Source organism: Sitodiplosis mosellana, unplaced genomic scaffold (genome assembly GCF_009176505.1).
Source record: "Sitodiplosis mosellana isolate CC-2019 unplaced genomic scaffold, AAFC_SMos_1.0 Smas_scaffold_6166, whole genome shotgun sequence".
Taxonomy (NCBI): Eukaryota; Metazoa; Arthropoda; class Insecta; order Diptera; family Cecidomyiidae; genus Sitodiplosis; species Sitodiplosis mosellana.
This window is the reverse complement of record NW_022601407.1, coordinates 6,001,559-6,026,809: the sequence shown is the minus strand read 5'-3', so window position 1 is coordinate 6,026,809 and position 25,251 is coordinate 6,001,559. Positions and strand designations below refer to the sequence as shown.

At 36.2% G+C, this 25,251-nt stretch overlaps 3 protein-coding genes across 4 annotated transcripts in view; 2 read left to right on the top strand and 1 right to left on the bottom strand.

The window, feature by feature from the left end:
• LOC129575285 (omega-amidase NIT2-like) overlaps positions 1–25,251 on the top strand; it is a 311,296-nt gene that overhangs the window by 222,801 nt on the left and 63,244 nt on the right. The window lies entirely within an intron of this gene.
• LOC129575289 (enhancer of split m7 protein-like) lies at positions 853–2,976 on the top strand. The gene is made up of 2 exons (XM_055458571.1): positions 853–1,252; positions 1,476–2,976. Exons 1-2 carry the CDS (start codon positions 1,085–1,087, stop codon positions 2,106–2,108), a joined length of 801 nt encoding a protein of 266 aa, XP_055314546.1. The 5' UTR covers positions 853–1,084; the 3' UTR covers positions 2,109–2,976.
• Positions 20,388–25,251, bottom strand: part of LOC129575279 (DENN domain-containing protein 5B) — a 21,452-nt gene continuing 16,588 nt past the window's right edge. For both annotated transcript variants that reach the window (XM_055458538.1, XM_055458539.1), the window contains 3 exons: positions 22,186–22,559; positions 21,761–21,992; positions 20,388–21,532 (listed from right to left, as the gene is read on the bottom strand). In XM_055458538.1, coding sequence (XP_055314513.1) covers positions 21,343–21,532; positions 21,761–21,992; positions 22,186–22,559 — 796 coding nt within the window. In that variant the 3' untranslated portion in view covers positions 20,388–21,342. The remainder of the gene's footprint in view (positions 21,533–21,760; positions 21,993–22,185; positions 22,560–25,251) is intronic.

Below are 25,251 nucleotides of genomic sequence, written 5' to 3'. Positions count from 1 at the left end.
ATCGAACTGTGTGTGTGAATGCAGAAGCAGCAATCCTTTTGTGCCGAGCGTACACACAGTGAAAAGGCACACGTTCATCGGTACGCATTGAAAGAAAATGTAAAAAAAAGCAGCAGCAGCAGCAGCAGCTAGCGCGTCTCTCTTGCTCTTGGCTGCCAGTGAGAAACATACCGAGAGAATATCCAAACAACACGAGAACAAATAAAGAAGAGGAACATGCCAAACACGGACATAGCACACGAAAGAGCGCGTTCGTTACAGAGAACGTGTTGCATTAGATGTTCAAAAATGATCGCACACGCTAAGTGCTGCCGTCGTCGTTATTTCTCTCGTCTTTCTTTGCTTCTTCGGCTCTCGCTCTCTGTAGATATTATTGTTTTTATTGTTGCTGTTCTTATTGCTTAACGCCTGGGCGGCAGAGATATACAGAGAGATGGAAAGAGAGCAAGCAAGAGATCGGAATGAAACAAGAAAAACGTCTTTTATTGACTACCGGTGACCGCTTTTACAAAGAAACGCACACGCCGCGCGCGCTCACTGTTCGGCTCGAGCTCGGGCTTCGGCTGGCATACACCGAACAACGTTTAAAAAATGCAATGCAGAAAAGGAGGAGTTATGAGTTATGTTATGTGTAAGAATGAGCATTTTGTGTGCACGATATGCGCGCGCACACGAACCGTACGTATGAGCCCAAACGAACGAACGCCGGCTTTCGTTCTCACACATTGGACGAGAGACGAACCCGACAAGAGGCGAACGTGTGCGCTCGGTCGGAGACGATGTGGTGGGGCGCACACCATACACACGAACCGAATGCATGTTATAAATACGACGGTTCATAGTTTTGACGAATTACTTCGTAAATTGCGATAGATCAACATAGACGTGTGACTCTTGTGCTCTCAACCAAACAATAACAATACCGAACTTTAAAATTTTTTTTAACTCATATGTTTGTTATTTGATTTTACGTTATATTTTTTAACGGTTTTTCACAGTGCATTTGTTGAAGTTTATTATCGACGAACAGTGTTTTTTTATTGGAAAATTAAAGAAAAACGAACAGTTTATATACAGAAAAAAAATGGCACCAAATCAGAATTACATTTTGACCGATGCAAGTGGTGAGCCGGTCTCGAGAACCTACCAATATAGAAAAGTGATGAAACCGATGCTTGAACGCAAGCGTCGTGCCCGCATCAATCGATGCCTGGATGAACTCAAGGAACTTATGACCAATGCATTGCAAACTGTAAGTATTTTTTACAAAAAATTTAATTTTTGAACTTTTTTTCTTTGGTTTCACCGAAAATTTCCGAATTTTCTTGCACCGTTGCATTTTCTCGACAAATGCTAACTGCGCATTTCAATGGGACATTTTCAAGTGCAAATCGAAATTTTTCGGAAAAAAAAATTCCATTCCATTTTTTTCCAAACAAATGACTAATAAAACATTTTCTTCGTTTTGTTCTCAGGAGGGTGAAAATGTTGCAAAATTGGAAAAAGCCGATATTTTGGAGCTAACCGTTCGTCATTTGCACACATTGCGTCGCCAAAATGTGTTGGGTGCACGTTCGGACAATTCGTATGCAGAGAAATTCAAGGCCGGTTTCCGTCATTGTGCCGCTGAAGTGTCAAGTTTTTTGAATGTTGTTGACCAAGAGACATCGGTACCGATCATCAAACACTTGAACAGTTGCATGAATCATATGGAACGCAATGCTGCCAGTACAAATCAAGGAGCAATACACATGCATCAACAATATCCAGCCAGTCCAATGCCACCACAACCACAACGGCCAGCTATTCAAATCCAATCACCGAACCAAATAAATGCGCATGCCGTAGCTGCCGCCGCCGCCGCCGCCGTCGCTGTGCACCACCACCGTCAATCACCATCGTCGACCTGGTCGTCAAAGGGACGATCACCCGTACCGATGATGCCACAACCAAAGCACCAAATGATGTATCCAGTTAATCATATGTACTCAAATCGATCTCCAAACTCAACACCCGACTGTCACATGGAATCATCCACACGCGTGAACACACCACCAATTTCGCCGAAAATTGATATTGACGACTCGTCTGTCTGGCGACCGTGGTAAATGGACACCGCGTACACACGCGCCACACCACCGTGCATTGACAAGCTGAAATGTGATTTGGTTCTTATCTCATAGATGAAATCTGACCAAAACAATAGCAATTCGCAAACAAATGATAGCCATTGTGATCGTATATTTTTTTTCTGACCAGATACTTTTTTTTTTATTAACAAATCGGAAACATTATGTTTCAACATGAAAAAGAAAACGATAAGCAAGAACAGTATACAATATACCAAAAAAAAAATGAATAGACAAATCAGTAGAATGGATTTCGAGCCGCAAATAATCGTCGTGTCTTCCAATTTCGACAACAATTTTTTTTTCTTTTTTTTATTAGCTTCACTTTTAGAGTTATATTTTTTTGTCCGTTTTTGCTTGCTCCACGCGAAATATTATATTTCAAAGTAATACAACAAAAAGAACAACAAATAGACAGAGAACAGTTAATTGGTGTGAACTTTGTACGAAATGCACTCGATAGATAAATGCATAGGAAATAATTATCCAGTGAGATTGGCCTTAGTTTAGCATTTAAAACACTCTATTTAGCACATTAAGACCAAATTTCTTTTCTTTTTCTTTGTTTCGTTTCGTTTGCTCAGTTTTTTTTCTTCATTAAAACATTTTAACTCTAAAGTTTTTTTTTCCTTTCTTTGGTTTTGAAACACTATACTATTTAAGTTGATGTAATGTTTTTTTCTTTACTCGAATCAATCTCATTCATTTTTAAACCGTTTTGCATATAAGTAACGCATTTTTCATTGTTATATTCTCTGTGATAAAAAAAAAAGAAAATATTAGTTGATAATGACAAAAAGAGAAAAAGACAATAATAAAGTATAAATAGCATTTTAATGACAATTTACATGATGGTTTCTTCATTTTGATTCGACATATTTTTTTCAGATCTTTTTTACAGAAATTTAAAATTTTCACTTTTTGCCAAAAAAAAAAAATCTGCATTCTTGGCGAAATCCATGAATTTTTTCCGTGAATACGAAATTTGTCTGGAAAAAATCCTTTGAAGCAAAAAAATAAGCCTTGCTTGCACGTAGACAATGGGAATTGAGAAATTTCAGATCTTGCTTCTTGAGACCAAAGAGGGTGAAAATGGTCCAAAAATGATCTGCCCAATTGAAATGGTCCAGAATCCGAGGTAATTTCGCTGATCACCATTTAGATTTTGTGCGAAAAAAAATTAATCAAGAACGATCATACGCCTTTGATATGATCAACACATAATTGCATTCAATTCTGCCACATTTTAATGGTTTAATCGCATGACTCAATAAAATGTACATGATTAATTTCAGTCATTATCGCCAGTTAAATTGCGATCAACACGAGATCGAAATCAATTACAACGATTGTGAAATTAATTGGTTATTGATTGTCTTTTTGAATTGATTAAAACCTCCTGTTCAATTGAAATATTGATCGTTAAAATTAATTGAATTATGCAAAAATCGATTAATCAGCGGCGAATTGGCGTTTAATTACCAATTTTCACTCGAAATGGATTGTTCAAAACTCAATGTTATATTGGTATGAATGAAAACCAGATCAAATCAATTTAATAAGTTTTATTGGAAAAGATGAAATTTTTTTTAAAAATTTAATTCAAATTTTCAACATATTTTCGATGTTTTTGACAAATCAATTCCAAGTTAAACAAATAAGATCGATTTTAACAGCGATTCAAACACGCAATTCGATTAATTATTCAAATAGCGAAAAGTCATAGAGTGAAAAAAGAAACATTCAAGCCGTCCTTTTCATTCAGAGACGAAATCGTCGGCATATAAATTTAACTGAACGAGAGCCCAAAATCAATAACGGAATTCGAATATATTAACGAAACAAATGTTGTGATTCGCTGCGTGAAAACACTTGTTGACAAAAAAGAAACGACAAGGCGAGAAGATTGAAAATGACGATTTTCCCACCTAAACAAATCACACTCAGATCAATACGGTTAACGAGATCGAACAGCACGATTAATCACATTTAAGTGGAACTGTTGCGTCGTCTCTCACATTATTCCGTTTTCATTCTCTTTACACAAGAAAACAAAAACCATTTTGTTTTTTTTTTCTTTTGATGAAAAAAAAAGGTCTAACTGCAATCACCGTTGATTTGATGTGTTAGGTTGTATTTTATTTTATGCGCAGTTCTCTCGGTCACGTGAGGATAATATTATTCTTTGCAAACAAAGAAATAGTTTTGGGTCGTTTTTACTATTTGATCTAATATTTCAGCGTGAATAGAAGATCATCGTGGGAATCGAGGACAGGTGTACACTCCGTACCGTCACACAGTCGGGAAGATACATCGCTATTATATATATTTTTTGCCTCTCTGTATTGCCATTGATCACATAAGGAACTCTACTTCGTTTCTCTCCTCCTTTTTTCTTCGTTCTCTCTCTCTCTCTCTCCCCCTCTGAGTGTGTCTTTCTCATTTTCCATTTCGTTATAGTGAACATTTTCGACTTTTTGCCAGCGTTGCCAACCAGGTTTGGCATTTAATACACCTCTCGTCGGTTTCTTGTCTTAATGAGATGTACAGAGTGAAAATTGCACTCACAAATGCACACACACACACACACATACTGCACAGTATGTGTGCGCTGTTTGTTCAAGAATCGGTGACAAGTCGCATGATAAGCATGCTCAACGTACGCTTGCCAGTTCCATTTACGTATCATCTAACACCATGTGCCAATGACGCTTTACATATTTGGAACAAAACACTTAAATGGCATATAATATTTATCGCTTTTGATAGCGTATTCGAAAGCCGTTGCAATGGCCATTACAACGTGATATCGGAATTTCGCACGATGTTAAGCCAACCAACGGAAATTGATTAAAGCGATGAATAAGTGAATTTCATGCGATTTTGATTTGTGACAGACTGAGAGCAATTTTTGGAATGGACAAAAAAAAATTGCGCATGGTTTTCCATTCACAAAACGATTTCTTGTCAACAAACTGAGAAAAAAAAATTGCGAATAAATTTTTTTAAACAATTTCATTTGGAAAAAAATATGTTGGAAGTAAAAAGGAAAAAGAACACGAAAAATAAACAAGCATCCAATAAAAAACAAAAACAAAACAGAACAAATTGATAAAAAAAATAGAAAAAATTGACATTTTTCACAATTTCCAAGGAAAAAAATTGATCAAATTATAGCAAAAGTCTTTACTTTCCGTCGTTTGTTTTCCATCTGAAAATTCACACTTCCAAAAATCGCCCATTTTCCATTTCAAACGACAAATCACACCGAAAAATCAATCGAAATCTGACGAAAATATGAAATTACATATCCAGGTCTCCTTCTCTCTCATCACATCATCACGAAATTTTCTTTCCCAATCTCCACCGCTACTTATTCAGCAACAACAACAACAACAACGACGACGACAACAAAAAAAACCTGTCATATTTGTTCATAAACGATTGATGTCGTGCCGTAAATGGATTGATGTAGAAATGTGTGCTGATTTCTCACATGGACACACGAAGGCGTGTGCTGGCTGCAATCGTTGTTTTTTTCTCGCGCGCTGCAAAAGTGGCTTGATGACTGTCTAACTAATCAACAGTGAGTTTCATTCACATGAGAAACCGAGAAAAAAAAATGCCACCACCAACAGCAACAACGGCCAGCGACCATTCAATTTTCTATGTAAACTGTTTGAAGTGGTTGGTCACTTCCGTGCTGTGCCCGACAGCAAATGATCTCATTTGTGATTGCGAGAGAAAAAAAAGCGAAGAAAATAAAGTGAACGATGTTGCGGGGCCCTTATTATAAATTGCCATCGCTTTGAATATGGTTTTGTCGTGGAAGCGAGCGATCGAGAGAGCGAGAACGACAACGACTACTGTGAATACATATAAATATCCCCGTTGCAAATATAAGTAATACCTGCCTGCGAGCTCCATCATTTCATTATCATTCAGTCGTTGAAATTATGATTAAATGTTGTTATGCAGCGTGAACGAAGGATCATTACAGAGTGGCCGCGCCAATGTGAGAAGCGAAGAGAAAAAAACGGAACTTTAACAAGATACATTAAAGGCCAGTAATTTGGCTTAATTTGTGAATTTTATGATGCTACTTCATCGGCTCACTTAAATGCATGTCTTTTGTATAGCACTTGGCTGCTTCGTTATAATTCTTCTCTCTCTCTCTCTCTCTCTCTCTCTCTCTCTCTCTCTCTTTTTTCCTCGCTTCGATTTGAACCGAGAGGAGAAAAAAAACAAAGCCAATTTCCACGTTAACATCACACATTTGCTTAATGTGAATGCATTGGGACCGTCGTATTTTAACAAATCATTTTTGTGGCAGCAATTGATGCGTAATTGAAGGCTGTGTCAAAATTAAAACCGCGTATCGCCAACGAATGAGATATTTTCCGTTTTTCCTCCCATCAGAAACAACAACAAAAAAACACACACATGAAGAATGCACCCGACTCAAAAAAATCCGTCAAAAGAATTTGGTTGCTTCGCATATTTTGTTGTTCGGTCGGTGCCCGCACCGTGTTTCCATTTTCCTGTGCCCAATGTTTACTATTATGAAATTCTTGAACGTCGTTTGCTTACGAAAATATTTCCAGAAAACATTCTTCGTGTCCCGCTTTAATCGACAAATAAAAATGTATATCGATGGAAAACACGGCTTTTTTGTGTGGCTACACGGTCGGTGTCGCAGCGATGTTTTGGTGTAAAATGTACAATGTGCATTACTTAATGCGCAATATTTTACGTGCGAATTTCAATTATTGAATATGAAACACACACAAAAAAAACAGCGTTCAATTTTAATTGACGTGAACATTAAATGGGGTCAATTTTGGTTGAATCTTATACTTTGAACTTTAAATGGAAAACACTGTTGTTCGGAGATGCGTTTGATGGCAAAAAAAAGAGAAAAAACCTTAAATGCGGCGAAAAAATCGGTTAAAAAAGGCAGCCTTTTAAAGGTACGAAAATGTTCAACCCACGAAAGTGTTTGTTTAAATCCAATCCGAATCTTCTTGCCAGAAAATAAATGAAAAACAGAGAAGAAAAAAATAAAAATAAAAATCGTCAGGGAATCACGGTAAGAACCGTGAAGCACCAAGCTGCAATTATTTTAAGTGATGCACATTTCATGCGAGATTTCGCTGGGATCGTTTCAATTTTGGAGTGATTTAAACGCGTTTTGGAGCGATTTAAACGCATTTTTGATTAAATCGGCCCGAAAAATCTTGTTGAAAATGTGCAATTTAAAATGGCTTTTGTTAATCATGCCGATCCGCAGGTTGATTCACGCCGTATATGAGAGTTGATTCACATTTCATAATCATGATTCATCAACAACCGTATCGTTCTCAAGGTTTCTTCAAAAAATTCTCAAGATTTTTTTTTTGTCTGGGCCCACGAAAATATCCTGAGAAACAGTTGCGTGTTATTAGCTCCCGAAAATCGACTGTAATCCTTTTGGCATTGCATTTTTTTCCCTCTTCATCGGTTTGGGGGAAAAAACCACACACAACATGTGAGTACATGTGCTTTTGCGCGCATGACTACATCGATGAAAGCGATGTAAAACGCGTGTGGCGTGCGAAGTTCATTCAAAGTCATTATAACAAACAAATGAATAAACTCGAAAATGCTGATGCATTCACACTCATGTCCGATTTATTGTTGTGACGGTGGTGGTTGGTGGTGGTGGTGGTGGTGCTGTTGTTCACATGCAATTGTCCGAGACATTTCTGATTAACTCTTTCTATTGTGTGGCGCCTTCTTCGACCGAACACATTTTCAGTTGACAGCGAAAACCAATCTTGCAATTGAATGCATGTAAAAGTGACTTTCCGTGTCATCTTACACAGTGCACACGGAGAACCAAGCATGGGCGACGATCGTCAATCGAAATAAGGACAATGTGTGTGTGTGTGATATAAAAATGGATTGTCGTCCACGTGACGGTCAATTGCCACCAGCACGTGGAGACATGTATGTCTGTTCGCGGATGACGCACAAATCATACGCAAAAAAAACGCAAGCAAACATAACAAAACGAGATTCAGTTTTCATTCGATGCCAAAAGAAAACATTCTCATTCAACAACAAAGTGTTCGCTTCGTAAAAGCTTACACTAGCATGTGCTTGTTCACGTAATGAAAAAAAATGAACAAGAGAAGAAAAAACACAACCGGTAAGTCAATTAGCATTAGTTTCAAGGTATGACATACTCCGGTGTTGATCATCCGAACGATTTAATTTGCAGATGATTGATCCTTTTTCGGTGACAAAACTAATAAAATATTGATTAGCGATGCGCGAATAAAATGGCAATGGGAAAATGCGTAATCAATCGAAACGAAATGAGAAAAGAGAAAAACAGAATCAGAAACAGAATGAAGCAAAAAAAAACACATAGCGCAACAATCAAGTAACAATAATGATCAGAGAGACGATGCGCGCGATGCACTGTGTGTGTGAATGCGAAACATAAGTCATGCCGATGCATCAACAGCAATTGCAATTACGTCCATAAAAAGCATCACAACACAAATCAAACAGACGATTTTTCCAGCTTCCATACGGATATATGCGCTCGCGAGCTCTCTCTTTCTCTCTTTCTCAGTGTATTTCTGCCTCATATCTCTCAATTTCGCGTATTGGAAAGCGCATAAAAAAAAACTTTACACACACTCCAAACACAGACGTTTATCATGCGCGCATGGTGCTACTTCGATTGCTGTTTGTTGGCTTGTGTACATTTCATTGATGTTATTATGAGTTTGCCTTTTTTTTACCAAAAAAAAGAACTTCATCCAATTCTTCGCTCTCTTTCTCCTTTTGCATTTTCATACATATTGTGGTCGATTTATCTTCTCGTGCTAGTAGCGTTGTTGCTTTTTTTAATACTTCTTTGCCTTCTTTCTATTGACTGGCGTGCACTTCTATTCTTCGTCGAACGGACGGAGAGAGATACAATTCAATTCGACGACAGCAGCAGCAGCAACAACAAGTTAACAAAACGCAGCAACAAGCCAAGCCGAGTGTGCTGTTTGTGTGTTATTATTTTTATCTTCAACGACTTCGACGTAATGTTTTGGGATCTCAGCGATTTACTAGTTCCCACGAGTCTATGAGTCTGTTTCAATGCACGTTTTCAATGGTGTGTTTTTGCCTTGTTGCCTTTGCTCCGCTCTTTTGCCTTTTTGTTGCGTGTGTTTATATGTATCATCATGTGTTTCAGCCGTTCACTTATAATACTGTTTTTTTCTGCTTCTTTCATTGCTTTTCTTTCTTTCTTTCTACTTCTCTCTCTCTCTGTGTGTCGTTTTCCTTTTGAGCTTTATACACACAACACTCTTCAAACAGACACAATCATGTGACAGTAACACGAGCCAAGACCATGCCATGCAGCCGATGGACTTCAAATGCAACGCGAATTATGACGAATGCGCAAATCGAACAATGAAATGAATTGAAATGACGACTGATCGGCGACGACATGAAGAGGAAACGGGATTGGATGTTTTTGGTAAATTGGCCCAAGGCAAATTCGACTCATTAAATTTTAGATTGGATTATTGATGATATGTTTTGGTCCGATATACATATTTGCATTAGAAGATGATACAAACACCAACCTTGATTGAAGTTTAGTGCAACTTTGATTCATCCTATTTGATGTCTTTCGGTAGTTAAAAACACCAACTTTTTCGTCAAAATCTAAATTTATTCAGAATATTCTATGCCAATCGGCAAGAAAGTTCTATTCAAATCATCATCGTCTGAGCATGTTCGATCGGTGCTCGTTTTGCGACCAGTTGACTGTAGATCGTTGTTGTTTTTTTGGTTGTTCCCGACGGCCACTGTGGCTTGTGTACAAGGAGTCGTAAAATGAACATAATGGCAGTGAACAATAAAAAAAGAAGCGCGCGCGCGAGCGACCGAGCGCACCGCAACACCCAATAAAAAACAATAACACACACAGCACATTGAAATGAATGCGGAGAAGAGAAGCGCGACAGAGAGAGAGAGAGAGAGAGAGAGAGAGAGAGAGAGAGAGCAAGAAGAAAATAGAGAAGCAATCGGAGCAAAGCATAATCATTAAACACGTAGTCATCGCGCACAACATGAAGCTTGTCAACCATTTACCACGATTTGTACTAGACCATGCAGTTCGCATAGTGGAACACACATCTATATCTATTCACATGTTCGTAATAGATTGTGTTTCGACACTCATTCGCTGGGTGATGTGTATGCATACGGACAGAGCGAGAGACAGAGAAAACGTGTTGGATCGCATGAGCAACATTAAATTTGGTGTTGATTGTCTCCCAACCGTTTGTTCATTTGTCAGTGTCTGTTTTTTTTTCTCTCCTCATTTTGTCGGTGGTTTGCTCGTGCTAGACGATCATTTGAAACTTCCTACGGGAGTAGTCGTCGTCGTCGTCGTCGTCGTCGCTTAGATCACACAACGGTTGCACCGTGTCGAGTGTAATATGGCATGTAATATAATCTGGTTTTGGGTTCTATGTATATGTATATATTCATTCCGATAAACTCTCTATGATTCACATGCTGTTTTGCCTGTTGTCGGCGAAAACGAAGCAGAACTGAACAGAATTGGAAAAAAAAGTACGAAATAAATTAAAATAATAACAATAATTGCATTCAATTATGTAAAGTGTCGATTGAAACCACCGTCAAAACAAATAAAATCGAAGCGGAAGGAAATGAAACAAAACTTGCACACTCACGTCCACAAAAGTGCATAATTTACCGTCCGCGCGCTGCGCACACCAAGCCCAACCTGTATGAGTGTGCGATATATAGATTCTGCGCATAACTTCATTTTATGGGAAATACCGTGTGTGTTTTTTTCCTCTTCTCTCCGTTTCTTCCATTTCAAACAAATTTCAAATGCACATTTTTGAATGCTCGATTCCAGCAATTTTCAGAGGAAGAAATTAAAGCAACAACGACAACGCACTTGATGACTTATTTGCGTACACGGTGCACCAAGACCACCCAGTTAATATGAGAGCGTGCTTCGCAAATGTATACAAACAATAACAAGGCAGAAAGCAAAAACAACAACAACAACAACCGAGCCAAACAATTACATACTTCACAACAATAGTCATTATCAAGCCGCGCGGCGGTTCAACAACGACAACAACAACAAATAAAACTTAAACGAAGCCAACGCGAACATAAAACGCGAAGATAAAAGTTCAGCGCATTTTTTTCTTCTTCTTCAACATTTAACTCAATTTTTCTTTAATGATTACCTCAATTATTACACTTTGTGTACCCCCCTCCATTTATGTTTATTTATTTTCCGTCGTGTCAACGCGTTTCATAAACATCGGCATTATTTATGAACATTTTGTATCGATTTAATTACATATCGGCAAGTGTGACACATTCCGTAACATGATCCTGTTTGTCTTAATACCGAGTGCTCAGGTAAATTGGCAACAAGACTAAATGCACAAGTGATTCATGGTGGCGATTTGGCGCTTCGGGCAAAGTTGTTTTTTTTTTAATTCGGAAAATACACCAATTTGACTCCACATTTCAGTGGAGAGCATCATCATTGATGGACAGACAAATTTTGCTTTTTTGACACTTCTAATCATCAGTAGCTCTTCGGCTATATGCCTAATGTAACATGCTTTGGATAAAAAGAAAAACGAAAGTCAGTTCAAGTTCAGTAAAAAAGAAATTTCGTACATGAAAAAAGCTTTGAATGTGATTCTTAAGAAGATTCTTAATTTGATTCCATGAACAAGAATAATTCAATGAATTATATGATTCCGCATGATGATATGACATCCAAGCTGTTTCAATGTCTTAAATCAACAGAATCTGACACTCGCACATGGCACTTTATTGCAACGCAAAAGCATATTTTTACGTGAAAGACCAAACAGCTTGATTGGTTCGGTTTGATTCGAAATAGAATGTGGAACAATTGTGAGAAATCCACGAAGTGGACAACGTAGCATTTTCTCATCTGATCAGGAAGTTCGACTATCTCTTAATTTCAAATATTGAAATGTCGGGAATAAGGTCGAATGTAACACATTCAGACTACTTTACTTTGAATGAGTAACAATACGAAGTAGATTTTAGTCACTTTGCATTTGGATGAGCCATTCATTCGTTTTGACCGTAAAATCAATCTTTCAGCAAATATTCCGTCAAAAAACACAGATTATGATCAAGATTTCCATCGAAAATTTGTAACAAAAAAAATAAAAATTTGAAGAATTCAGTCCAAAACAACACAAACCTTTGCATTTTTCATGACGTCTTCTTTGAAAAAGTGAAGTTAAGAGCCGGTATGGAAACGTTCAAATACTTTGATCAAATGAGTTGTTCTTGGCTCGCAATTTATTAACATTCATTGGATCATTTTTACTGATTATTTTTTTTGTACCGTATTCCATCGGCTTGATATGTTCATTTTATATTTTCTGTTGTCGCTCTGAAAATGATTTAGTAACAACATTCAAATGGCACATCATAAAACATAATGGCAAATGATTCAAAGAAAACTTTGTAAAAAGATTCATAAATTAACATTCAAATAACTTGTTGCCAGGGATCGAGAACGGTTTGACGTTTCTCATACAAACCGATTTCAGAACGGTTTCACTGCTTTTCTCTCTGTTCATCGGAGCAAACCGTATCAAGCGGAACGTTCTGAGAATGATTTGATTTGAATAATGACAACAATCACTTCTGGAACTAAGAATCTTGATATGGAATGAGTGAATTCACTGAAATGTGTAGTGAAATTTCTTTTCTAAAATATTCTCTTTCGGAACGAAGGAGGCGGTACAAGCACAACACACACACTGTGTGTATTTGACTAAAATATTCTCTTTTAACTTACAACTAACCAATATTTACACGGATAGCACTGATTCTCTTCATATTCGAACATATAACGCCTCATCATGGTTTTCGAATAGGTGCGAAGCTGTGCGCTGCTGCATACAATTTTTGCATCAAACAAATGACCATTGGGCTATATCATATATATATTTCATTAGTGCCAATGTACATTTATGTGAAATAATCAGAAACTTTGACATATATGGTATTATTATTTCATTTTCCATCTGTCGAAACGGTTAAGTATTTTTTTAGTTTACATTGTTTGGTTTTGTTCGTTTGATTGAATTTAGCAATGCGATGGAATACCCTGAATCAGTGAATTTTCCAACACTAACAGACGGGTGCTATTTTTTCGTTTAGCTTTCAATAACGACCAAAATCATTAAGTAAGTGAAACAAGCTTTATATGATCAAATGAAATAAAAAATCTGACAAACCATCTCCACTTGAAACATAAACCGAAATGTTCGATCGACACAGGTGGAAATGGTGCTTTTAGCAAGTACAAAAACCGCATTTGGGAGTTAATTTCGACAACACAAACTACAGGTGAGAGGCCGATATTGCATTGTCCCTATAATTATATGTTCTTAAACAGCAGATTACAATACGCATGAAAATTCCACGTAAGAGCGAGATCAATTTTTAAAAGTAAATTTTTTTTTCCTCAATATGATAATAATGAAAATTATTGATTTATCCAAGGATTAGATTCATTGGATTCAAAATGATGTATGTGAACGAAAAGAAAACAGCAGGTTTCATATAATCGAGTGCTATCATTAAATAATTTCATTTGAATATTTTCGTTGCAATTGAAAACTGAACCACTTGCTAAACCACTAAATTTTTCAATTATTTATTCTAACGTAAATGACTTAATTATACGGATTAGATTGCATGAATCATCAGTAAATTGTAGAAAAATTCGAGTCAAATGTCAGCAAGTGAAATGTCAGAATAAAGAATTTAGGATTAACTGTTATTTTTGCTGTGCACACCACACACTCCGTTCATCCTCTATCGCACATCCAAAAATACGAATTTCCCTATCTCTGTGGCATTTGCAAACATTTCTGCACAGGACTCATGTACAAAAAAAAACACTAAACAGATAAGCGGACAAACAATAGGCAAGTGTATTAGAATTAACGATAAAATATCGCACGCTCACTTGCAGTGCCGTCTCATTTGTATTAGAGACATATCAACTGTGTTTCAATTATTCTGCCTTGTTCTGTTCACAGCTCCTTCAAGCCTAAATCGGAGACGAGTCCTTTTGAAACATTTTTCAGTGTTTTATTTCGAAAATTTGAAAACAGCTGAAACTATAATACTTATAGCTCGACTGTTTTTTTTTCAGCACTTTTTTTTTACATTTTTACATCTTGAGTAACATTAGCTGTAAACATCACTTACCATCACTTGAGCAAAATCAAAATTTAATGTAGTTATTTGAAATCTTAAAGTCACAAAATATCACAACAGCATGTGCCGAAAAGAAATTTTTCAATTTTCGCGTTTGTATGTGAATGATTGAATCGGTAAGAATAATCTTGACCTGCCAAATTGAGTGAAAATAAATGTGAAACATCGAGTTTTTTTAATATGGACTTTACAACAACAACTCCACTAGAATCTTTTGTCCCCATTCTACCTGTACACGTCTCTTTTTGCATACAATAACCATTGTGCATTTAAATGAAATCCATTTTTAAAAGTAAGCATGTATTTTTCAATTCACAACATGATAACGGAATAATATTATAAAATCGTAAGATTTCAATGCTGTTTGTGATGTCTAGGAGAAACAACTTCCAATTTTATCTATGATTTTTCCAAAGAAACCCCTTTCATTCTGTCGATTTCTGCTTTCGATAACTGTTTCAGTTTCCTTCAAAATTTGGGCCTTGGTTGCTGTACCTACATTACAATAAAATCATGATAATTTAACTATTTTTAACGAAATGTAATCGTAAAAATATTGTGAAACTTCACCTCTCCCTTCGGCTGCTGCACGATGTGTTTTTTGAGCATCGTTTTTCGCAAAAACATCTCCACCGTGTCCGATGATAGCGCGAACTCCATCGCCCACATCATCACGGCGTGAAAAGAAGACTCCAATGAAAAATGAAAACCCCAAATGGAGTTGTGTAATTGTGTTTACCCGAAACAGCTGCCCAATGAAGTGGTATATCTCCATACCTATCAGTAACATTTACTTTAGCACCATGTTCAACAAGAGCTCGAACTACATTCGCATAACCTGAATAAATAATAAGAGAAACTGCAATGGAAAGGGAAACATTTGATGGAGATATGTGTATGATTTACCCCAAGAAGCTGCCTCATGAAGTGTAGTCTCTCCATCCATAGCTTCAGCATTGACTTTTGCACCATGACCAAAAAGAGCACGAACTATATTTTCATGGCCTGATAAGATAATGAGAGAAACTCCAATGAGAAGGAACACTTTTAATGGGATATAAAATGGGGATGGGTGCATGTATACACATCTGGCATTCCAGCAGTATATCTTGGAAAATAGTATGAAATTCGGATTATAAATATAATATAAAATGTAAAAAAAACTCATGATTTGTCCGAATGTTAGGTAAATGCGTTTTATTATGTATTCACAGAGCTGACATAGGCACCTACGAGGTGCCGGCACTTACTACCTTGGGTGCGCACCTAGTACTATCCGAAAAATAAATTTTGAGTATTTTTGAGATTGATGTGATTTTTTAAAAAATGAATCTATGATATTTAGATGATAAAAAAAATCAAATTTCAAAACATCCAAAAATATTGAGAAAAAAGGTATTTTGAAATAGTACTAGGTGCGCACCAAAGTAAGTGCCGGCACCCCGTAGGTGCCTATGTCAGCTCTGTGTATTCATTTCCATTTATTTCTTGTACAATATCTTCGCAGACATTTTACAGACTACTTATGTTACTCCATTGTGAAATGACATGTGGTGGAACAAAGTTGAATTATTATCTCTTTCACTTATATATATTGGCTTTGCATTGATAGATTAATGCTGTAATCGAAGCGTTACTTGGCGCACAGCAGCTGGCTGAATGCCATTGTCAAGCACACATTCGTATGTTCCCTCATCTGAAGATTCAAACGCTTCGATTTGCAATGGACCACTAGACTTTTCTAATTCTTTACCATTTGGCAGTTTCCATTTACTTTGCACTGGTGGCAATGCATCCCCTGTACATTCAATGGTTTGCGATTCTCCATCCTCAACGTAAATCTCTGTAAGACGATGAATGTAAAACCATGACAACTGGAAATAAATTTGATTTTGTGAATATTTTACCCTCATTGGCCAATTCCTGCAGTATCGGTGCATATTGAACGATTAATTCCGTAGAGGCTGATTTTGTCACACTGTCCACGGTCACAGCACGTGTATAATTACCAGAATGTTCTTTCGCCAAGTTTGAAATGATTAAATTGTTTCCAGCAACCTAAATTCAAGTTTAAATAGTACATATTCAATATGTATGGGTGAATTAATTTTTGAATCAACATGAAATCAACCAGTTGATGCATCAATCGATAAATGGTAGCTAGACAAGAGATTTGTATTGCACAAATTTTTCGATCTCGAGTTCATCATTCGCCTTATTTTGACATCAAAATATGGTCTGGATCTTGAATTTCTTGTCCAGCCCGATTTTTATCGATTAAAGTATGCACCAAATAGCTTCACAAATTGATTCAAGTATCGATCCCCTATGATGTATTAAAACATAAAATTAAATTGAAAATTCACAATTCATCAATTTACCTTGTAAACATTGTCATCCATATCAATTTTAGTGTCATTTACTTGCCAATTTGTGGTCAGCGTTGATGTTGGCTCCACCGAAACAGAGCACGGAATTTCGATGTGTGGCACCTTCTCCACTCCAATATACTCGGTCTTTGGAATGGTCACCGTGAACACTTCTTCAATGTCAATCGGGACCCAAGCTAACACTTCAACAGTAACACTTTGATTTGAAGAACCATAAATATTTGTAGCAACACATGTATATTGACCACCGTTATCCAATTCGGCTGACTCAATTGTATATGATACATTCGCCAACGAATCTCTGAAATAAAATATTCACTCATTATACATATCATCAGCGGGGAGAAAAAGGTAGTCGATATTCGGACCGATATTTACTTTTGCAACTCTCTTAACAGCTCCTGTCCATGCAATATTTTGACTTCAAATGGTGCCACAGACTGTACGGTACATTTCAGAATCGACGATTCACCTTCGTTGATATTTCGATTGGTTGCACTTAAAAGTACTTGAGGTGGAGGTCCGTTTGATTTTCGTAATACTGTAGATATTGTCCTATTTATCTGGATTCCGTTTTCATTGTAGCCATTTACCTGAAAATTATTCATTCTCATTAGTTTTAAGCAGGTAAAATTTGTGAACGATGAATCGTTATATATTTGCGTTCCATACCGAAATTCGAAAAGATCCTTCCGGTGCCTCAAATGAGCCGGTTTTATATAAATATTCGGTCGCATTTGAAACTCTTTCTTCATTCAATGGCAAAACAACTGGTTTAGATTTTTGATCAGCAAACAGTAAGTGAACTTCGCTTAGATTGACCTTTTCAGTTGCAACAATTGTCAAGATATTTTGCGTTCCTACAAAAAATGATTCGATTAAAATCACATCTTGCACAGACTGAGCATTTACTCACCGTTCAGTGGATAGAAGTGTGTATCTAACATGGAACTTGGCGATTGAGCAGAGAATCCATATGAAAATGACAATTTACTCTCGCCAGTTATGCGAACTGAGTGTGCATAAAATGCCGTTACATCAATTTGCCATGTGCCATTCAGAGGACTTTCAATGGTGTAACCCTTAACATTTGGCAAGTTTACTGTTTCGGTTGCATCGTTAACCATCTTGCCATCGGGACGATAGATCCAAACTTTTGCATCTTCGCCAGAAATTGTAAGTTCAAGTTTATTTACGGTGTTGTCCACCGAAAAATCCCAACGGCTTGAATCCGCTTCAGATGCATAACACGATGTTAATAAAACGTGATGATTGTACAATTTTAAACTGAAATCACTCAAAATCTGTTCAATTTCTTCACTTCGAATATCATACAATTGACCATTACTGGTTTGTGTTATTCGTTCGAATACTTTATACTTTTGATTTTTGTTGTTGTCGCAATAGCCCGTTAAAACAATCGACACCTGAAATGAATGAATGCAATGACGTATGGCTTTACTCACTTTTTAATACTCTTTTACACAATTTAGCTGAAAGAAATCTGAAACAATTCAGCGTATATTTTATACTAACCGTGGCTTGTTTTCGCTGTATCAACTCTTCTACTTCATTAACCAACCAGGAATCTTTTGCTGATGCATCGGTAAATACGAGTACATAAGAGTTTGGAAGTGCATTTTTTAATCCTACGATTATTGCACTGAGTATATTCTCTGGGCAAGTAACCCCACCATAAACAGTAACATTTCCCAATGTAGAAAGTAGCTCATCCTTGTCATCGGTCACCAGTATAGGTGAAACTGAAATATTTTCATTCATCAAAAATGGCTCAATATGATGGCGTTATGACCGCCACCCGACAAAATCGGTTATAACTCACCTATTGTTTTATTCACCTCGGTAAATGGCACCAAAATATAATTATAAAATGGATTATTTTTCGGGCTGGAAAGTTTACTGAGAACCTCTTTCATGCCATGCTGAATTTTTTCCAGATCTGTTGACATCGATTTCGTTATGTCAAGTATAAGCACTAAACTTCGTTGACCTGGTCGTGACGGTTTGATTTCCATTGGCGATATAGCATTCACTTGGCGCTTTTGAAGTAAATGATTTGAATTCCCAATCAATTCGTTTGTATAGTTTCGTACAGCGTTGGTACCATTTTTAAAATAAGAAATTCTATCACTATCTCCGTTCAATGGTGGTAAATTGTTTACGTGTACTATTTTTGGTTCCATGTTAATAACATGAATATCTCGAATTATCAATGGACGTGATGATATCGTCACTGAACTTGCTATTGCACACAAACAAATCAGCAAACAGCTACATAAATGGCTTGGCATTTTGAAATTCTTCTGCAAAATTTTGTGGATACGTCAACACGGAAGTATGGTTTCAATGAAACTGATTCTAGTATTTGATGATATTTTGCTGATGCTGCCGCACCATGGTAAATATAAACTCAAGCGAATCCTTGTTGCCTTGTCTTTACGCAAAGTTCTCTTTCATATTATTATCTAAAGTCCATGGATTCCTTTTCTTTCATTTTCCATAGATAGCAACACAAAGTGCATGGACATTGGCCATTGTGCATTGAGCAAGCGCTTTCAATGTAATCTATCTTGTCATACAAGAAGATAATAAACTGTGGAAAATATATTCGATTTTTTTAGATGTGCCCAGCAGCAATCGCTTACCATTGTATTGCCATATATGCAGAAAATGTTTTAAAATGATTGTTTGTTTTGTTTATTTCGAAAACGAAATTGTTTGTTGTGATCATGAGTGCTATCAGTCAACAAACGGACATTACACATTAGATAAGGATACTAATGCAATGTTTTAAGAAACATTTGCTTTTACAAATCAATATAGTGATATTTCAAAGCATAATCGACGATTTTTCAATTGATTCTATGGAAATGGTTTCTTTGGTTCATTTTCTTTGTCATTAACTTCGCATAATCTTTTGCCATTTGGCAGAGAAGATAGGATCAATGGTTTGTCAAACGAATATCACAGTCTGTGATTCACATTTAAAACCAAACTTGAGTATACTATACATACAAGTATTGATAGTAACATAGTTAATATAAGTCCTTTCAGCGCATTTGTGCCAATCAGTACTTTGTTAGTGCATGCAACGGCTTTGGCACACTTGTGATTACATTAATTTTGGTTACAATTTTTTTATGCACGCAAACACAGTCGTGAATCGCAACTTGAGGTATGGACTTGATCTCTTCTAGATAATGAATCTTGTGCGAATTTTTTTCATAAATGTCCTGTTCCTGATTATTGGCGAAAACACTGAATGGGTGAGTTACCTGTTCGGCGACTCTCAACAACTTCAACAATTTATATTGATTATTAATTCCTTGCAATTGCGATGCGCATTGAACATTAATCCACTTGAACGAACGATTACAGATCAAACTGTGGTTGTAGAATAGCTATGAAATATTAAAAGAAGAAGAACAAATTACCAATGCGAAAACCGGTAAAATTCAAGAAGAAGACGAAAAATCTGGAAGCAAGTTCATATTGATACATAAATCCATAATTTTTCTCAACTCAAAACATTTATTCAATAATTTTTACTGATTATCTTAATTACACAATTTTATTTTTGGTTGAATAAACACATTACAGCTGTCTAGTTTTTATTGTTGTTGTCTGAAAATCGATTAGAAATATCAATAAACGACACAGTTCGTAACATGACTCTTTAATATACTTAAATTCATAAAACGTAAGGGTAAATTGATCAAAATAAACTTTGTCAAGGTGATTCATAAATTTACATTCAAATGGCTTGTTGCTGGACGTCTTTTAACTCAATTTTTGGTAGTTATTTTTGTACATAAAGAGAAAAAAATGAACACGAAGAAAACGAATTGGCGACAATCATAAGGAGACGTTGCATGTTCGATTGAGTTCGATTTCGAATCTAAAAATTATTGTGCCTATCTATTCTAAAAACCATCACAAATGTTCCCGTTGTTCAGGTCATCGGGCCGCTTTGTGCTTAGCTTCAACTTATTTTCTGTAGCTTGATCGAATCGGTTTGAAACGTAAAATTAAGCAATCAAAATATCTTAATTCGGAATGAATGCATCCGTAGAAATTGTGTAGCTGAGCTACCAATTAATGCTATTGATCGAGCGAATCAATTTTCCACTTACTTTAGAATATCTGAATATTCAATAAAAACTCTCTTTTGATATACAACTAACCAATGTTTACACGAATAGCACTGATTCTCTTCATGTTCGAACATAAAACGTCTCTTTATGATTTTCGAATAGGCGCGAAGCTGCGCGCTGCTGCATACAATTTTTTGCATCAAACAAGTGACCATTGGGTTATATCATATAGATTTTTTGTTGTGTATACAGTGTCAATGTACATTTATGTAAAATAATCAGATACTTTGACATTTATGGTATTATAATTTCATTTTCCATCTGTCGAAACGGTTGAGTATTTCTTTAGTCTACTAGTTCGTTCGATTGAATTTAGCATTGCGATGGAATACCCTGTGTCAGTGAATTTTCCAGCACAATGTGAAATTCATCTAACGGTTCGAGTATTTGTCGTAAAAAGGTCAATAGGCCTTTTCGTCGCATAAAACTTTGGTCTTCATACATTTCCTGAGTTACTTGAGTAGCTGCAATTGGCTGAAGCATGCGATGCAGCAAGTGTTCTCTGCAAAGAAATAAGGGAAATGAACAATTAGCCATATTTGAGGGCATTGATTGTTTGTATGATGAATGCTGCCAGATATTAATTAGAAGCCGTTTATCAAACATAAACAAATGAAAGTGATTTTGATTCAACAGAATGATGGTCTGAACATTTCCCTTTTCTATTAAATTCTATTCAACTTTCTTTTTCCTCATATTTTGACCTTTTTTTACTTTTCTTTTTATTTACCTTAAACTAAGACAAATGAACAGTTGAAATTTGCCATCCTTTCCCAGTGACTGTGTTACATTGTTGATTTCATCCATTAAATGGTTGTAACACCTCCAAATGGCTGTTAGTTCTTGACGAGCGGCTGGTGTGAGTTGTGCCGGCGAATGTGGAGATTCCGGACTTGAGTTGTCGGTTGACGGTGACATTGCATCTTCCACTAAATTAAGTTCGAATTGCTCTTTTACTTTAACTGAAATTGAAATTGAACGTGAATAAATGAGAGAGTTAAATAGCATAATGTGCTACTATTCGGTTATTTTTGGTCCAGAAAAACCAAGAAATATCCTGTTTGAAAAAATTATTCTTCCATTCATGATTTTAGTCCATCAAAATTTTTATTGCAAAGTTTAAAAATCTGGCAATGGTTCAAATTGTCAACTTACCAAGAAAATCCCAAATGAAAAAGTTCCGTCCGAATAGTCGCTGTGACTTGAATCCATACAAAAATGCATTCTCCATGCACTTCACTAAGCCATCTTCGCCGCACAATAAATTTGTTAATGAGCTGGTGTCACGTTCACGATTTGGACGATAGTGCCATTTGACGATTGCATTGACGCAATCGCCCAACATGTGTTGAATATCCGATGGCCGAATCTCCGGTCGGTGAACACTTGGGCTGACTGATCGCGGTGGTGTTCGACAAGCTTCCACAAGCTCTTCGCTATCGACTGTACGTGGAACAAATTGACCTACTAATAATCGCTCCGTTGAACCATCGTCCACACCACGACCCAACCAACGGCCACAAGGAAATCTGAATGAATGAATAAACAAATTCAATTTAGATTAACTTTTGGGATTGAGTGTTTGAATGATTTTAGAAAAGAACAACCCTATTTCAATTTTCGGTCGAACAAATTTTTACTACAATTTTGCCATTATATTAGCAATATTACGGTATCAACTTTTATTCAATGAAATTTCTTTGTTTGAGGTATTTGAGCCGTCCGAACGGTTTTGTTGTATTTATTGGCACCCTAGAAACGCATTTAGTTCATGACACCATCAAAATCGAGTGTATTTAAAAATTTCATTGACAAATTTTTTAATCGAGTTTCTCCTTTATACGAAGATTTTTGGTAATCATCTTTTATGCCGTGAAATTTTTTCCTTTTACTTTTCCGTACACAACGTGTCAAGGGAAAGTATAGGAATTGGTCCCGAAAACTTTTTTCGCAAAATTAGCTTAGATCATCATAAAAACTCATAAAACGCGTAGAAAACCACTTTTTGAGACACTTTTTCGTTCGTGTGCCGTCATCGTCGTCGTCGTTGTCGTCGTCGTTGTCGTCGTCGTAGCTGTTTTATAACACGATAACTCAAAAAATAATTGAGATAATCAAAATCTGGAAATGTCAAAAGTTTTGTATTCGAAAAACTTAGTTTAAGTTTGAAGATGAGCCATTTTCGATTTGATACTGGGGTACTTTCCCTGAAAAAACCTCAAAAAATTTACACTATTGTATGGGAGGTACCTGTAAATCGACTCCGATTGGCTTCAAACTTTCTGAGATTTCATTTTTTGGGAGAAAAGATTCTGAAAGTTTGAAACCAATCGGAATTGATTTACGGGTACCTCCCATACAAATTTTTTAAAATTTTGATAAAAATCAATTACAGCATTCTGTTGGAATCTTTGTTCATTTAACAGGAAAACCAAATTTCCGCACTTATTTTACAACAATTTATCTGTTAACAATCTATGATATCCAAAAGTTGACTATAGGATTGAAAAAAACGTGAAACACATAAGCGTTTTACCCTTCATCGAGAGTTGGGTTCTATAGTTTGTGGAAGAAATCAAAATAAAAAAAGTGACAAAAGTTGATGAATTGACGAAACAATTCTTAACATTTTTGACTACGACGGCTACGACGGAGATGAAGTCCATGGAGACAATGATTTTGTGAAATGGGGACAATTCAAACTATTTAAGGAAGAAAATCGCCGATAGTTCATTAAATTGAGGGACGATTTAAGTGTTGAGTTGGACAAACAATTCGTTGCATTTCGCAAAGAAATCCTTAATCTAATTCGCAAAGAAATCTGTGATCTAATCACAAAAAAATAAAACTTTTCGATTAGCTTGACACAAATCATGACAGGGGAAAGAATGCTATGTTTTTAGCCTTAGTCTGAATTCGGCATAGAATAAAGTCATCTTGTACATAATCGTAGCTAAGGGAAATGTTTGATGAAGTTGTAACATTCAATACTCGAATGTATGTATTGGTCTAAGATTTAAACTTGAAAGCAAAAAGAAATCGACCGCTCTCACAACACCAGCGATAAAAATCAATTACAGCATTCTGTCAGAATCTTTGTTCATTTAACAGGAAAGTCAAATTTCCGCACTTATTTTACAACAATTTATCTGTTAACAATCTATGATATCCAAAAGTTGACTATAGGATTGAAAAAGACGTGAAACACATAAGCATTTTACCCTTCATCGAGAGTTGGGTTCTATAGTTTGTGGAAGAAATCAAAATAAAAAAAGTGACAAAATTGATGAATTGACGAAACAATTCTTAACATTTTTGAACAAATTGTAGGTCAAATTGGGTTATAGTATATACACAAAGCAAAAATTAAAAGAAAAATAACTAAAATAAAATGGATACATTTTCATAGAAATGCGCATATCCAGAATGTGGAAAAGATTATAAAAGCCAAGCAGTTCTGAATAGCCACATGGGGTGCTGTCATTCAAAAAGGAAGCAAGGATCTGGTGTAAAAAGCAGATTCGTACGAGGAAGGCACTATGCAAAACCTGGTCGGCTTTTACAAATGAAAGAATCCAGTGTCAGTAAAACGGAAGAAGCAAATTATTGAGGAGCTCACATTTGAAGGCAATGTGCAAGTGCATTCCGATCCCGAATCAGAATTTGAAGTCGACGAAATTGTTCATTCGGAATGCTCATCAAGTCATTTCTCACAAGATGGAGAAAATGAACTTCTGGAAATTGAAAGAAAAAATGTCGAAGAAACGATAGAAGCGGAATCAAGTCGTTCAATTTCGCTGGATCCGCGATACGAAATAACAGAAAATGGCATTGAAAAGAGTCTCATGCAATCCCAACCAATTGGATCGGATTTTCCCTATTTGAATTCAAAGAAGATTGAAGAAATCAGGGAATATCTGCACATAGATTTATTCAAATAAATTAAAAATATCAAATAAATTTATCCGATACTGTTCATGCTTTGCGTTGTTGTAACGCATCTGCAGTACAAAGTTCATATTCTCTTCCGGATTTGCCAACTCAAAATTGGTGAAGTTCCGAACGAAATTCGGCAAAAATAATGCGATTTAGCATCCCAAAGGGATGCGTACTAGAGGACTTAACTTCCAGAATACATTGGACCAGGTCGGGTCCACCTGCTCCACAAGTTTCACTTCCAGCTCAGCCAATATTTTATAAACGCTATTTTTAAATATAAGC